The sequence below is a fragment of the Poecile atricapillus genome, chromosome 4 (genome assembly GCF_030490865.1).
Source record: "Poecile atricapillus isolate bPoeAtr1 chromosome 4, bPoeAtr1.hap1, whole genome shotgun sequence".
In the NCBI taxonomy this organism is placed as follows: Eukaryota; Metazoa; Chordata; class Aves; order Passeriformes; family Paridae; genus Poecile; species Poecile atricapillus.
This window is the reverse complement of record NC_081252.1, coordinates 52,438,838-52,456,438: the sequence shown is the minus strand read 5'-3', so window position 1 is coordinate 52,456,438 and position 17,601 is coordinate 52,438,838. Positions and strand designations below refer to the sequence as shown.

The 17,601-nt window shown below is 39.3% G+C and overlaps 1 protein-coding gene across 1 annotated transcript in view; it reads left to right on the top strand.

Annotated features, from left to right (window-relative positions):
• Positions 1-388: 388 nt before the first annotated feature.
• Positions 389-17,601, top strand: part of GRXCR1 (glutaredoxin and cysteine rich domain containing 1) — a 36,583-nt gene continuing 19,370 nt past the window's right edge. Inside the window, exons 1-2 of the mRNA XM_058838931.1 lie at positions 389-784; positions 4,766-4,772. Coding sequence (XP_058694914.1) covers positions 389-784; positions 4,766-4,772 — 403 coding nt within the window. The remainder of the gene's footprint in view (positions 785-4,765; positions 4,773-17,601) is intronic.

The following is a 17,601-nucleotide window of genomic DNA, read 5'->3' as shown; positions in this document are numbered from 1 at the left end:
GCTTCTTGAACTCTCCTCTCCCCCCTTTCCCCTTCCCCTTCCCCTTCCCCTTCCCCTTCCCCTTCCCCTTCCCTCTGTATTTTAATCAATGAATATAATTTCTCCCTTTCTTGCTTTCTCCCTTAGTGCTAAAAAGTACACAATGTCTTTTTAATAATTAATTAATGAGATCACTTTACAGGTTTTAGTTTAAAGGTAACCATAGCACAAATGCATCCATTATTAACTGCAGAACAGCAGTGGCTTCTTGGGAGCCCTCTTTAGTTTAATATGAGAACTCCTGTCAACAGAAAACAGCGCTGATATTGTTGTTAAGTGTGACCAACTGGCAAATGCAATGGGCACCACGCTGGAACAATGCAAACTGCTTATATCAATGGAAGAGGCAATGTTTAAAAGCGAGGTGAAGGCGGACAGCGAGAGGCTGCTGAGGAAGGTTCGGTTCCGCGTGGCGTCCTCGCACAGCGGGCGGGTGCTGAAGGAGGTGTACGCCGACGGGGAGGCTGCCGACTCGCTGGACTCCGAGTATGCCAGCAGCTCAGAGACTGACCAAACCAGCCGGCTGAGCGAAGTGGACGGGCAGCAGAACGGACACGTAGGGTCGGAGTGTGATGAAAATGACAATGAGCAGGATGACTTGCTCATTTTAGTCAGAGCCACTAAAGAGAAAGGGTTTGGTACAAAGCGAGTCAACATCCTCAGCAAAAATGGCACAGTCAGGGGAGTCAAGCATAAAGTCAGTGCTGGTCAAGCCCTTTTTGACAATTTGGCAAAAGTATTTCAGGTAGGTGATGCAGTTCTGCTGGTAAGCTGTCTCTCTGTCCCTTTTAACTCCACACCTTATTCTTCCCTTTGTTCAAACTGCTCTCGTTTGGGATTTCTCAATATTCTGTCTCATTCCCATTGCTATCCACTTGGACCAGAGGGGTTCGTTGGTCCTTCTGCTCCACATGCCATATTGAGTGTGAACTTTGCTTTTCAAAATTGACCTAATGTTTGCTGAGTAGAAATACGTATGTTGTGTTTCCCATGTCTGGATTAGGAAAGAAACGTAACAGAGGATTTAACTGGGGCTTTGCTGGAGACCTGTACAGGTCTCTTGTACAGGGATGTGTCATGTTTCCACTCCTATTATGTTAATTCTAATGAGTTTACGATGTTATCTACTGTCCCCTGCATGTAAATATGTATACTTGCAAATTCCATTCTGTTTAATCTGCAAAGTAGATCAAACTAGGTGCAGGGTGGCCTCAGTGACGGTTTTCCCACATGAAAATTTCAGGGGAATGAAATCTTAGCTGGAGGTCTCTTTTATTAATGTCTGTTTTCTATTTGTTTTGTAAAAGGAGCAGAATATCTGTATTTGAAACAGTATATGCCACATGAATGCCTTAGTCAGAGAAACACAGGCCTTCAGAAAAAATCAAGATAAAAGTTCTGAAATATTTATCTCATATATATAATTTATCTGTATATGCTATTCAAGCCTTTCAATCATTAATATTCACACAGCAAGAAGTGTGCTACCAGACTCTTTCTGAAGTTCTTAGAACCCAGAATTATGCTTTTCAAGTAAATTATCCTGTGATGGTTTCAGGGCATTATTCTAAAACTTTTATGCAGTTTTAAAGCATGGGGAATTTAATATTACTAATGGCTCTTTGCATTTTGAAATTACTTTGAAATGAGGTAATTTCATATTACATTAATAAATGGCAATAGATTAACATTCTCTTGCTTCTGGATATGAATTTATCCTCTGTGTTGTACCTAAATTAACAGTCTTTTTGTCAATATGAATGTTCCTCTAGAAATTGAAGTTTCAGAGAAGAACTTCCTGTTTATTTTTGTTCTTTACATCACATCATATAGCACTTAAATAGTTTGCTTTCTTTCAAGCTACTCATGGAAGAGTATGAGTATTTAAAAAAACCTCATTTTTTTTAAAGTATATTTGACTCAGTAAGTATTAACTGAGGCAAGTTTGGGTTCTTCTGCAACTTCAGTTCCACTGTTCTGTGCTATTTCACTACACAGAGTACCCAATTTCACTCCACTAGTCTTATTCCCTTCTAAAAGCAGTCTTCTGCTACATCAGTAACACAAAGCTAAGAAATCTGAATCAATTTAATAAACAGACCCATTTGAAGACACATGCACCTTAATTAGTATCCTGCCTTACTGCTGTTTCTATCCCCAGTTTTAGGTTGGAAGTTCTTCAGGAAAGGCCCATGGACTGAATTCAATGTATTTTGATTGTAAAGCTTCTTGTATTCCTAGCAGAGTTAATGGTAGGACCACTTATTTCCATGAGCTGTTTTGCCAGAAGAAAGTACTTTCTTGCAAGGGGGCATATCCATTTTATGCCTTCAGAAAATTACATGTATCCAAGTCTACTGCAGAATTCCTTAATTAAAACCTGTAAAATAATGACTAATTTAAAAGGTGGTAAGGATTTTTTTATTGACAATATTTTACTGTGGAAGAAAGAGGAAAAATTATCAGATGAAAACAAACCAAACAGTTTTTCATACAGCATGTAATTACAATGAAGGACTCTGCTACAGGCATTGCAAAGTCCAAAAGAAAAGGCAGATTTTAAAAGTGGATAAGTAAAATATATGTGGAACTGAGAAGCTTCTTCCTAGGCAGGTCTAGATAAATGATTTGCAGAAAAAACTTAATATTCTTACATTAAGCACCTACTGGATCAAAGACATATATTCAACAATACAGAGAATATAATGATTTGAGGTGTCTACACAAATTCCCATTTCCTCAGAGATAAAGTTCCAAGTCTAGTGAAAAAGAATGATGGTTTGCATGTCTTTTATGTCATACTCTGAACCAATTTGTATGCCACATGGTGAGCACAGAGGAGAGCAGAACACAAAGGTTACCTTTGAGATGGATTTGAAACTGCTCAATCTTAATGAGAAATATGATTGAAATCCATCCAATTACAAACGAAATAATGGGCTTTAGAATGAGATTAAAGGATGATTTCTGGTTTTCTGTAAGCATGTTCCAGACAATTAATTGAGCTGTAATAACAGTTAGAGAACACAAGAGTTATTCTTTCAAAGATTTAGTAAGATAGAAAGGTTATATAGAAAGTTAGCAGGTATAACACAAAATCCCTTGATCTGGGCATTTTTCTAAGTTACCCCCTTGATTATGCAAGGTCATTCCAAGTACATGTTTCTCTTAGACAAGCAGCAGCAAATGTATAACAACAGTTAAGAGGAGAGTGCCCCTCCCTGAGGAGAGTCCATCTCTGTCCCTTTGATGATTCAGCAGCAGGAACTGGTATGAGATGAATTCATTGAATATTTCTCAGCATTAGTGTCAAGTCAGTATTTTTTATCAGAGTATGCACATGAACTCTTGACAATCCTGTATTCTAAGCACTGATATATTCTTGTATGCAAATGCTTCTTATTTAGTATTTACTATATCACTTCCTAATTAAAATGTGCATGTAAGAAGCCAAATACTGAGCATGTTTGAGTGTCCTGTAACCCTGAAACTAGGATGTGGGTTTTTTCTGCAATATCAGCATTCTAATTCTTCAGACTTTATCTGCAAACTCCTGTAATATACTATTTCCCCAAATCCCTAGAGGCTTCCTGTGATAGAGGAGAGATCCTTTAAAGCAAATCACTTTGCTCAGATATTCTAGGGATAAGCAGGGATTCATTAACTGTGCTTCATTATGTTGTGCACCCAAAACCTTTGATTTTATCTGTTCAAATACCTGTGCTAAAAGCACTTGTGTATTTTAATATTCTATGGAAATATCAGGATTTGTGAATATTTTTTTTCACGCTTTCTTACTACAGCCTTTCTACAGAATTGGTTCAGACACTTTCTTCCCACAACAAACTTATCTGAAAAAAAATCACAGTTTCTGGAACTTTTTTTTTAATTTTAAGAGAGTGATGTAATGCAGGAAGTATTTCTAGATGAAAGGGTGTTTTTGGTTGTTGCTGCTATAAGATACAAGCCTGGTCTGAGAATGTATATCTAGTAGATGTGCTAGATATACATCTAGCTACATCTTCCCACAGTCAGCACTTCCCTCACCTGTTCAATCTGTGACCTCTCATTTCTGCTGCTCCCTGGGAAGCTGAGTCCTTCACATCACTGTGTCCCAGGTCTGTCTGTGTCCCCAGATGAGAGCTGCTCCAGCGCTGTGACAGTGAAAGGTCTCCCTTTAGGTCATCCCTGGCACCAAGCCACCCCGAGGGAAGCTGCTGCCGGGTGAGTGGGAGCAGCTGTGGCAGCTGGGGCCAGCACAGCCCTGGGGAGGAATGTGGGACAGGGTCCAGGGCTTGCTTCAACTTCAAGGCAGAACATTCTGGGTGAAGAAAGGTGGGGAAGAGACCAGCTCTAGTGATGCTTCAGGACAGCATGGTTTCCATGGCAACCCCTCCAACCTTTTCCTCCTTGGGTGGATGCCACAGAGAGACTGTTGACATAGCAACCACATCCTGGCAGGGTGAGGGAGTGGTGGGTGGGGTGGTGATGGGTGTTATAACAACCACGCAGGGTGGGAAGGTGGGAGGGAGGTCACAAGTGGTCATCTGTGGAGGGCAGGGACAGTCACATGTGACACCCAGCCTCCACTAGCACCTAACCTGGGCCTGGGGGTAGCTTCCCACAGTGCTGGAAATACAGGTGTCAGACAGCTGAGAACAGTTTATTTGTGAGAAACACACACGGCTGAAAATCCTGAAAAGCAGGAGGAAGCTGGAGCTCCCAGTCTCCCTGTTCATGCACCTCCTCAGTATAAATTTTCTGCTGCTGAGACTCTAAAGCTGACAGCGCTGGCAGCTCTGAAGCTGGGGACATGACTTGCCAATTGTGTCAGAAGCATAAGCCGCTTCTCTGCTTATCTGAAGTAATTGTGGTTTTATTTCAGTATACTACCAGAAATTTCGTATTCTAATATTACAACACTGTTTAAATGCCAAGGTATATGAATATTTCCTGTAACTTTCCTTAAAAAGTAGTAGAGAAATAGTTGTTTTTTCCTTGAAATAAATGTAATTCTCTTCACAACCAGTTTTTATGACTAAGCCATTCCTATGGCTATGGCTGAGTCATGTAGAGCAAAAATCTTTGGGTTGTCTAATATATTACTAGGTAGTGCAATGATCATTTTATGCCAAACTGGATTTCCATCCTAATGTGCAATGTAATGGAGCTCAGCCAAAGGTTTTACACAGGTCTCTCCTCATTTTCCATGTTTCAGCATGGGTATTTTTCCTTCATTCCTGTACTTACACAGTCCACTGTCCTTCCAGCCTCCTCTGAAAGGTCAGGTTCTACTAAATTAGCCACAGAACTCATTCTCAGGTAGGGCTTTCTGACGTCTATTGCAAAAGGGCAGGCCTGGTTAACAGACCTGATGAATGCCTTTGTGAGCATTGCGTCAGAGAGGATATGGATGAAGAGTCAGACATTACACATTCAGTCTTTACAATATTTCCAAACACAGTTTCTCAGGCAGAGCTCACATTTAAGGTTGTGAAGTGTAACTCATCATTCAGCCTGATGAAGAATGAGCTTATTAATATTTAGAGAGAAAGGTAGGAAAGAGTAAAGAATCATGTGGAAGTTTGTTAAGAGGAGAACTTTTGGGGTGGTTAAGAGAATTTTCATCTTTCTTTACTTGCAGGTAACCTGGAAAAGTGAATATACAGCAGGATATGCAGAGCTTACAAACCCATAGGGCTAGCTCGTACCACAAACAAAATAAAGGGAAATACAGCAGCAAAGCCAACCATCTTCCAAAGAAGTCAGAGGCTTCAAAGTGATGTTAAAGGAACAGTCCTTGTGTAGCAGTAGGAACAAAGGTTTTTAGGGTGGGTGGCATGCTGTATATCACTGCAGTCTCTGGAGCATATATCACTATAGTCCCTAAAAGTATGGGGAGATGAGAGAGAGAGAGATCTGCACTTTCACTGGAGAAGTCTTGATAAGACTTTACAAAGAGAAAGTCTCTCTCTTGTTGATCAGCTGATGATCAGTGTTGAAACTCCAGAAATCATTTGACCATTTGAATTCCAAATCCTCTTCTGAATTTTTTGTCCAGGACTGGACAAAAATTGTAATAACTCTCCTGAATTTTGCCTTCATATTCTTCTCCATGCACACTACCCTGATTCCCAAATGGACGTAGCTTACAAAAGTAAACGATGGACTGGATTGCGTGCATAGAGCATTTGCTGTAGTAACTCCCTTATATGGAGAGAGATAAATACCAGTGAGCTGCAGGTATCTGGGTTACAAACTTCAGTGTTTTTTCCTAGTGTTAGCAAGTCTGGAAAACTAATTATTGAACAGTGTTGCACTGAAATCCACTAGAGAACAGGAAAAATTGCAATGACATAGAGGATCAAATGATTATGAAAAGCAGGTTTTTGCTTGTTACAGAAAAATCAGAGTGAGAAGGACAACTAGATCACCACTGGAATGGGCAAAGCATTGCTTCACCACTTGCTTTGTACCTTCAGAAGGGCTTTGATCTGTGACCACACTGCATGGGACAGTGATTCAGCGGATGCTGTCGATCATGTCACAGTTATCAGAAGTGGTTTCCAGAGCAGATGTCTGAATAGATGCACTGAATTTAAAAGGGAGATGGTCAGGTCTGTGAGCTTTTAACTAGAACCTGGATTTGGTCAGTATTTAGGATACTGGTTTTTATTGTTCACATGTTGCAGAAATCAGTTGCAAAACACTGAGGTCAGACAAGTCTATTACTTGACTATTCAGGGAATTTTAGGATTTGCTTCTGTTGGATTTGAAATACATATTTGACAGATACTTGATAGAATCAGTAAATATTTTAAATAATATAAATAATTTTTAACTATCTAAACCTCTGAAAGTGATATACAAATTTTGAGTTAAAAAAGACTTGGCTGTCTCATTTTCAAAAAAGTGTAGATATGGGATGTCTTGGCTTCTCAATATGCTCAATGTTGGGAAGATTACAAACAAAACTGTGGTTAAATGTATGATTTTTTTTAATGAGTGAATCAATAACTGAAGAAAAAAAAATATTTAGGCTTTTATGCTGGCAGTCTGACCAGCATGTCCTGGACATCTGTCTAAACTTCCAGTGTACTGCATAGCCTTAAAATTATTCTTGCTCTAATGAGTCTTGATCCTTGTAAAGGATCCATAAATGAGGTCAGTATCTTGAGATGCTGGCCTTGTGCCTTGCATGGGAAAGAGCACAGCAGAGAAGGAGTGGTGTTACCGCAGTAAACATGTATATACAGAATATGTAGTATTAGAGTGAATTAAAACTTTAGTTATAGATTCAAAAAACTCACAGGCCTCTGAGGAAGGACTTAGACATCAGGCTACAAAACTAAGATTCTCCAAATCTCTCTTGGTGCCACCTTGCCTCAAAGGCACCAAGAGCCCTTGCTTAATGAAAATTTCACTTATGCTCTGCCTTGGCCATGTACCTCAGCATGTCAGGATTGGCAGCACCTGAGAGTTACTTCCTACTTGTATCCTATGGGATCCATAAAAAAAGGGTTCCATTGCCTGTCCCCCCTCATGGCTTCATGCAGTTTGTGTTCCATGAGCATTCCTGGTGGATCAGCTCCTACATAAACTGCACAAAAGCATATGCTGCTTTGTTACAAATAGTGTCTGCAGGAGGCAGTGTTGGGAGATGGACTTTGAAACTCGCTCACAAGATAGCGAGAATAAGCTGTTGGAGCAGGAGTAGAACACAGGCTTGCTGATTCTCAACTTGCCATACCAAATACTAGTGTTCTTCAGCATCATGCATGACTTCCATTTCCTTCCTTCCTTCCTTCCTTCCTTCCTTCCTTCCTTCCTTCCTTCCTTCCTTCCTTCCTTCCTTCCTTCCTTCCTTCCTTCCTTCCTTCCTTCCTTCCTTCCTTCCTTCCTTCCTTCCTTCCTTCCTTCCTTCCTTCCTTCCTTCCTTCCTTCCTTCCTTCCTTCCTTCCTTCCTTCCTTCCTTCCTTCCTTCCTTCCTTCCTTCCTTCCTTCCTTCCTTCCTTCCTTCCTTCCTTCCTTCCTTCCTTCCTTCCTTCCTTCCTTCCTTCCTTCCTTCCTTCCTTCCTTCCTTCCTTCCTTCCTTCCTTCCTTCCTTCCTTCCTTCCTTCCTTCCTTCCTTCCTTCCTTCCTTCCTTCCTTCCTTCCTTCCTTCCTTCCTTCCTTCCTTCCTTCCTTCCTTCCTTCCTTCCTTCCTTCCTTCCTTCCTTCCTTCCTTCCTTCCTTCCTTCCTTCCTCCCTCCCTCCCTCCCTCCCTCCCTCCCTCCCTCCCTCCCTCCCTCCCTCCCTCCCTCCCTCCCTCCCTCCCTCCCTCCCTCCCTCCCTCCCTCCCTGCCTCCCTGCCTCCCTGCCTCCCTGCCTCCCTCCCTGCCTCCCTCCCTGCCTCCCTTCCCTCCCTGCCTTCCTGCCTTCCTGCCTTCCTCCCTCCCTCCCGTACCATAGTGATCACACAGTTCCATGTGCATGGAGGTATCCAATAAAATCCTGTAGCCTATAACCTGCTTGTTAGGGAAAAAAGGTAGAGAGGAGGCTGAATCAGTTATTCAAGACATGGAAGATTGCAAATAATCATGTTCTGCTGCCTTGTTTCATCCTCTCTCCTCAAATCTTAAAATAGATTTGCTTTCTGTTTGAAAGAATGAACACAAATACTAAATGGAAGAAAAGGCTTCCTGGTTTTACTAAGTGGGATGCCTAAGTCATATTGGCCTCAGGGAATTCTCTGAGCTGAAAATAGTCATAAAATGAAACAGTATTAGTAGGAAATGCCATATATGCTTTCCAGACCCTTACTTTTAATTATCTTTCTGGTAGATGACCTGGAATACCAGATGAGCACTGATCCTATGTACTGCTCTGAGACTCTTACATAATGTCCCTTTGTGGGACTGGTCAATAAGGTGCTCAGCCTTTGAATTAACATGGAAAATGGTTCATCTTACTTCAAACTGACTTGATAAAGGGTCATGTTATACAAGCAGCCTATCAAAAATATCTTAGGATGTTAGCACAGAATTTTTTTCTACTTATTTTCAAAGTAGAATTTTTTTTCCTGTATTGCCCTCTTACAGCAGAGATGAAAAAGATGAACTCATTAGCCTTAATCATTAATTAGTAGCAATGACTCTTTTCTTTTGCTCTCTGTGAAGCTCAACTTGGTAATTCAGTAGGAGAATATGGAGAAAATGTGAAGTATTCTTATAAATAGGACTATCAAGAAAATTTGGGTCTATTCACCTTTTTTTGACATGGTACAACAGGCTGCCTGCTAGTTCATTGTCCCTGAAACTTTACGTGCCTTCAACACAGCAAATACAAATTTTGTAGACCCCATAAAGGTGAAATAAATTACCTCTGTGCTTAATTCCTAGCATCATACTTGGTGGCTGACCCTTACTTTTGTGTACAAATAAATTACTCTGCAATCAAATATTTTTGGGGTTCTCACTGCACTTGAGTGTCCTAGGTTAAACATGTTTTACTTAAAACTTTACAAACATGGGAGGAAATATTTGGCTGCAGCGGGCCAGTTTGTCACCAGAGAGCAAAATTGTGCAATTGCAAAAATATGGTAATAATGAAGATGAAAAATAGATCCTTTATTAAAACTTAAAAAAATATTCTAACACACTAAGTGCATTAAAATACCATTATTTAGTTTATAGATTTTAAACAGTTTCAGTTCTGAACTAAGATTTGAAAATACACTAAGCTAGAAAATATAAATGTATAAGTGCCACAGGTATTGTGTTGCTGGACTGCTCCAGTCTGTCAACAGCTTGCTGTGATATTTGTCTACTAGGGTTGGCATTTTATTACATATTGCACCAAAACAAGGTACATGATTAATAGCTTGACAGAAGGAAATGGTCAGGAAAAAGACAATTTTTTTCTTGTCTAGAACTTTAGCCTGTAACCGCAATGTTTAGTGACATCACAATTTTGGAGCTGAAATAAAACATTCTTTAAAATGGAATTTGCAACCAGAGGGAAAAAGGTATGGCTTTCATTCATGAAAACCTTTCTAATTGCTGCAACATCCTTTGCAAGGTAGTACAAAACATGAAAATCAAGCCTCAATGAATTTTTCCAAAGCTTGTAAGAGGAATAATAGATACGGCAGCATCCCCAGCCTGTTGGTTTTGAAAAGAAGCTGTAAAGTTACAACTCCCCATCCAAACAGGCAATCTTGTTGTTTTGCTTGATGCAGTAGTTATATTGTGGAGAAGCTGGCACAGCACGACTCGTTATAGCCTCCATCACAGGAAGCAACAGAAATGGTCACAGATGAGCAGCTGGAGCCACAGAGGTAGAGACTCATTTCACGCATGGTGAGAAAGAAGACAGGAAAAAACATCATTCATTGCTAGTATGAATTGTGGAAAGCATTTTAACAACCTTAGTACAATTTTGCTTTGGAACTTTATCTAGAGACATCATCCATCAATGTCACATGAGCACGTCCTCTATATTGCAGTAAAACCACACACAGACTCATTCTTTCTCCACTTCTCAAAAAGAAATACAGAAAGACTTACTGGGCAATATTTGCACACATTTACAACACCATGCAGTGTTATGAGCTGCATTGACAAATCAACCAATGCTGGTACAAAGGCAAAGAACAGGTTCTTTGGAGTTCACCCTAGTTTTGAATAATACTGATTGCTAATTATCTAACAAGCTTTAAAACTATTAGGAATTGTAAGGAGTAGCACATTGCTATTTAAGGAAAATTTTGTTTCTCCTTGAAAGTTCTCCAAGACAGAAGGAATTCAGTCTCTAAAGAACTTACAGTTTTTAAAAGAAAATGCAACATTTTCCTGCCCCGCTGCTCATGTCTTGCTATTTGTTTACTACATCTAAAAGCAAGGCACTCTCCTTCCTAGCTTTACAGGCAATTGTGAAACATTTCTTTGTTGTTCAAGAGTTGATAGACATAGTGAAAAACGGGAACTTCAAGCATTATTGCTTCTTTCCACCTGCCACATCTGCACCTTGAGAATTCCCCTTTCCAGGTGTTGGCTGATGAGGTCTCTGGTGAGACCCCACCTGCAGTGCTGCATCCAGCTCGGGGATTCTCAACACAGGAGGGAGATTGACCTGTTGGAGCAAGTCCAGAGGAGGGGCCAGCAAGTTAATCAGACTCTCTTATGAGGAAAGGTTGAGAGAATTGGGTTTGTTCAGCCTGGAAAAGAAAAGGCTTTAGAGTGATCTAATTGTGGACTTCCTGTACGTGAAGGGAACTGAGAAGAAAGATGGGACAAGACTCTTTTCAAGAGCATGCAGTGACAGACAAGGAGGAATGGAATTCTTCAAATTCAAAGGCAGTAGGTTTAGATTAGATATTAGGAGAAGATTCTTTACTGTGGGGGTAGTGAGGCATTAGAACAGCTTGCCCAGGGACGTTGTGGATGCCTGTCCCTTGGAAGTGTTCAAGGCCAGGTTGGATGAGTCTCTGAAAGCCTCTTGGCTTGGTTGAAAGTATCCTGCCCATGCATTCTGTGGTTCTATGATGCTTTCAATCTGATTCACTCACATGCAGGGGGGTAAATCTGGTTGTTCTTTCAAATCTCACAATGATTCAAAAATTTAAGAACCTACTCAGACCCTTCAAATTTAAATTGTCATAAGGACTTAAAAAACTCCATTTCTAAAGGACCTGTTCAGGAAATAGATTCTCTTCATCTAACTGGAAAATGGAAAAAAACAACAGCCATGGCAGCTGTTGTATCTGTTGGGTGATCAAGCCTTTTGCAAACCTGTCTGCCTGGTGTATGATACTCTTTTTCATCCGCATGTGGAAGATTGTGGGGTGGAAGGATGCTTTTACTGGCCAATATTTACAGCTGAATGCAGGTAATACTTTAGGGTTTTTTTAGCTGCTCCTGACTGGGGGCAGTCTTGAATCATGTAGTTCCTTCAGTCAGGTAGTTTCATCATCAGCTACTCCAGCAGTTCTCTTTTGAAGACACAACAGATGAGGGCAAGAGGTTTTAAAAAAGGAGTGCAGTCTAGTGAAATTTCTGACCTGTTTTTTATGCTTTCTCCATTATCATTTTGGAAGAAGGCAGAAATGCAATCAAGTATGGAGTTTCAGCATTGTTTGAAGACATGATATGAAGTTAGAATAAATGTTGTTATTGATTTTTCTTGCTGCATGGTATTAAATGATATCTATGCCAAGAAGCCATTGAAATGTTATTCCAAAAGAAAAGCAGACAGATGATTTAACAGTCTCAGCTTCTTCATTTGTAGTCCTATTCCTTGAACAGAACAATTTAACTCTAGGACATGATATAGATTCTAGGCTCACTGTAAGAACATTATTGTATGAAAAATATGATTATAAGATCATTTAATTTAAAAAATACACATCTCTGAGCAAAATCCTGAATCAGGCTAGAACATAAATCTGCTTACACCAGCCTTGGTAAAAAATTAGTCCACCTGTAGATATGCTATATACAGAATAACTAACTTGGCAGCTCTTTTGACCAACAATTTTAGGAGCTGGTATAAAGCATACAACCTTCTGTATTCTGTATTCTGATTTTCAGACATTATACCATTATATAGTATAATTTCAACCATTATATGGTTGAAAACCAAAATAAAACAAAAGCTTACACCTTAGAGTCTTTCCAGCAATGAAGCCTATAATTGTGCCTCATGAAGTTGCCTTGTATTTTGCTCACAAAGTACTGGTGGATGAATCATATGTCCCCTTTCACACATCAAGGCCAGCAGCCACACTATGGGCTATTCTAGGGCAGAGGTGGTTTATGTATGCTGTCTAGCAGTTGTATCTACATAAAAATCTCAAGCTCTCTGCCTTTTTTGAAAATCTATTGCTTAAAAAAGAAATAAATACACTTTAAGTGTGCAATGTAGACAGATCTTTAATTTAAAAAATGGATATTGAGTATATAAGTAATAATTAACTTCTCAGGGTTTGAAGATGAAGGTACCAAATTTCTAGGTATTATTAAGTAATGAGATAGCTGAGAGCACAGTTCCAATTAGGTTAAGTAATATAGCAGGGAAACAAGGTCCTTCATCACTCACTGCTAATGCAGGGCAAAGTAGTGCTCTAACTGCAAGATATTCCTTTGCATCCCTTCCATGTATTGAGTGATAGGGCACTCTGAGAGGTAAGGACTGAATCAGCACTTTGGTGCTCTAATCACGCCACAGCTTTAATCTCTGCCTCGTTCAAAGACCCGTGCAGAATTCATTACTGCTTTCAGAGTGCTTTGTGACTCCAGGTGAGATAGTGCTCCATGTCCACCTGACAAAAGGTTGTTCTTTTCCTTAACTTTGATGTAGTGCAAATGACAACTCCAGCCCTTACAGAATAGCCTGTTTCTATCTCCACTAGCATGAGTAACATTTTCATATAGAATGCAAGTTGTATAAAGTGTCAGGAAAGAAAAAGTACATAATATGTCAGGTGTTTGGAACTGAAAACTGAGGGAGAGTGGTGGTTTCCCTTATTTGCTCACCATTCCCTGGGACTCTCAGGATTTTAGCGCATCTCATTTCAGTTTCCATTTGTAGGAATATGATAAAAGATAAAATAACTTTTGACAGAAAGCTTGTTGTCTGCTGAACATGAAAACTCCAGGGTGTTTCCTAAATCAAAACCAGAATTCATTTAACCCTTTTGCACTGTTTTTTTGCTTAGGAAGGTAAATTGTGAAGAATGATAGAAATTTTAAAATTTGCTCTGCTGATGACTGCAGCTGAGAATGACACTTTATTTCATTTATGCTTTTACTTTCTTTAGTTGTTTTTTGAGTGAACACTCAAAGTTCTAGGCTATAATTAATCCATGAAAATCTGAAACATTTTTCAATGAAAATGCAACATATTTTCGACTGAGCTAAGTGTGACTGATTAGGGCTTTCATGAATGCCAGTTTTTACTTGCTGATTCTTTCCAGCACTAGGAAAATCACCAGTTGCAACACTGCAGCAAATATAAAGAAGTAATGGACTATTGTGTTGTTTCCTATGATATTCTGGTATACTGAAAATCTTGGGAAAACAGGCCCATTTACCACACAAAGCAGAGCTGACAAAGGAAGAGCCATGTAAAATCACGAGCAGGATCTCACCAGCTAACTGGTTTATTCTCCAGTCAGAAATATGATGAATGGCATTTTTAAGAAGCTCAACAGACTAGAATACAGTTTTCATAGACCTCTAATGCCTGTCAATTAACCAAACTTACTGACTTTTGGGAACTATAAAGGGGATCACTGCATGCATTAACTCTACCTGGCAATTTTTAAACTTAAAATGAGTCAGAGATCCCTGTATGTATGTGTCATTTTTATGCTATTATTAGCATTTATCAGTCTCTACAAGAGTCTAAAGACACCAAGGGAATATTTTAGAAAGAATGAGTAAGGAATTGGTGAAAGAGAGGAGCAAAGAGAAAGAGGGCGGGGATAGAATTCTTATTTTTTAAACTTCATCTGTCTGCCAGAAAACACTGTACGGGGTAGTCCAAAGCTGCTGCCAAGTTAAAAATAAATGAGCCAGAGCATATATTGTAATTTTCATTGCAGCCATTTGCTGCTGATCACACAAGTCTGTTTCTCTGCAGTATGAAATGTTCTACTGAGTGAAGCAGCAGCTCTTACAGGCAGATGGGGTCAGGGTTCACAAAGCAGAAATCACTCAGAGCCATTCTGTTTGCTAACTTTTCCACATGATCTGAGATATCAAACACTTTCATCTTTATCTGTCTATCCTCAGCAAGTCCTGTTCTAGTGCACTTCTGACTAAAGCCACCCTTACCTACAGAATATTCTCAAAGAGGACATGAGGTGGCCAATGATTGTCTCCAAATAGACAACATAGATTCAAACACTTAGAACAGTGTGATAAATAGCAAGCAAAATGAAAAGCTGCTCATGACAAGAGAAAATAGGATTTGAGCTCCACAACTGCTGTGTCAGGCAAATATATTTTGTTTCTTTTTTTAAAAATTCAGGGTGTCATCATGGGAAATGGTACATAAGTGAACAACAGAATTATCATCAAAGTCTGAGTATGCAGCTGGATTAAACTTTCCCTCCCAAGAGAAGTAAACATGTTTGAAAAATCTTACTCATATTAGCAGAGAGAAGTCCCCAAAGTAACTTAAAATGTCAACTGACAGTATGGTAAATAACTATGCCACAAAAATAAGTAGTCATTTATTCAAATATTTTATACATACATACAAATATAAGCAAGTCTAGAGGTGTTTAAAAGATTTTTATAAGTACACTAAGTACTAAACAGAACACTTTCAAGTGGACCTACATGCTTCCTTCTTTTATTTCCAACCCCTGTTTTTTTTTTTTTGAGTAGAACCAGAAAACACAAAGGCCCAGAAGACAAAAATAAAAGAAAGCAAAAATTGAACAATTTTTTTTAAACTTGAGAAAAAGTTCCATTTTATCAAAGTTCAATTTGCATTTCACTCAGTCTGTTTATTACTGTTGCTATCGATAAAAGATAGAAGAGAAATAAACATTGACCAGCTGTTGAATAATAATTGTTTTCATACTCTTACATATAACTCTTTTCACCAAGTGGTAACTCATAACTGTTAAGCAGTACAAAATTAAATGATATAATCTAGGACAAATCTTCTAAGAATGGAGACCTATTCTCAGATTTCTTGGGACTGTAATTTTTTTTAGAATTGTGTAATTAATACTACCATTCTTCTCATGACCCATCTGGGATCCATTGTTTCAGTTCTCTGGTCTTCCACACTATTAACAGCTTCAGGCAGGCAGATGTTATGCAGCTCAAGCCATACATTTTTAATTTACTGATAGCAGCATTTCCTTAGGTGACATGCTGTAGACTTTTTCCCCCTCTTTTTCATTAATTACTTTCTGTTTGCAAAGTAGACTGAAATAACAGTGACCTTCCAGTTTCCCTGTTCTCAGTGTGCTGTCTCTTAGTAGACACAAAAAAATGTATAAGAATGATAAACTGAACAATTTTTACTTTCACATTTAGTTTGATTTCCCAATCTTCAGACATTTTAAAATGCCTGTACCTTACACATGTCCGAGGCATAAATAAATAAATAAATAAATAAATAAATAAATAAATAAATAAACTGTTCTGCTGTTCTGTGAGCAAAGTCTTCAGTAAACTGTCTCCAGATAAACAGCAGGAAATAGTCAATGTAGAAATTCAGCTCTTTCCTTGTCCTTTGTCATTGATTTAACAAAGTCATAAACCCTCCATGGGATAATTTAAAAACTGAGTTCTTTGAGTTTCACATAGATCAGACATGTTACTGTAGCCAAAATGAGTCTAATAAGTAATGAAAACTCAAGCCAAAATTTAGGCCTAAGTTAACATATCTCCAAATGCTCACAGGATTCATGCAACAACATAATGTTTATGTAGACATCACAACTGTGTGCAGTCTTGTCACAACATCAGCCATATATGCCAGAAATAATATTCTTCTTGCAGAAGAGGGAACTTCCAGTTTGACCACTGATACACAATGCTTCATAGCAGGTTTCTTTGGACTGGGTGTGAATCTTATTGCAAATTATTTACACATAATCAAGTACTTCACAGCTTTTGTAAATTTTGTATCTGATGATTTTTAAAGGAATCCAACTTACATCAAGCAGTACAGGAGATGAGACAGAAATGATGATGAGTGGATATTGGGATTTAATGGGTAAAACACAATAGGTTATTGGTGGTGGAATACCCCTCCCCTCCCCTCCCCTCCCCTCCCCTCCCCTCCCCTCCCCTCCCCTCCCCTCCCCTCCCCTCCCCTCCCCTCCCCTCCCCTCCCCTCCCCTCCCCTCCCCTCCCCTCCCCTCCCCTCCCCTCCCCTCCCCTCTTCTCCTCATTATTCTGTAGACATGCTTGAAAAAATAAAGCTAACCAAGAGCCAGAACTAGTGGAAACCAAGGCCATGGCAAATGATGCTGGCTGTGTTGTAGATACTGAGTTATAGTAATTAGTTTTCAGAAAATCTCGAGTGGTAATTACTCAAGGTCTGTGACTGTGAATACAGGGGACTGGCTGGAGGGAAATAAAATATGAACACTGTAGAACATAGCAGAGAGAATCCAGGAGATAAATCAAATATTTGGGGAGAAAACTGAGTTTACCTGTAAGACACTGAAGAAAGCTCTCTGGTATCTGGATTCATAGAGATATCTTGGAAGGAAATGGAAGACCTATGATTCCAGTTTTAGAAATATTGTTTTGGAACCTGAGAAGATTATTTGTTGGCTGTGGAGAGACTGAAATAATTTTAAGTGCTCTGTATTTTCATTTTTAAGATGATTAGGTAAATCACTTGGTTCACTTGGGTTCAGAGAATTCGTCAACAGAGTTTCCTTCCAGGGTGGGGAGCAAAAAAAAAACAAAACAAACCGATTTCAGACATAAACTGCAATTAACAGAAAGAGCCAAAAGGGCAGAGTTCCTCTGAAATGATGGCACTGTACATGCTTCATGCATGGTGATGATCTTCATACAAAAAGACAAGATATTTGTGACACTT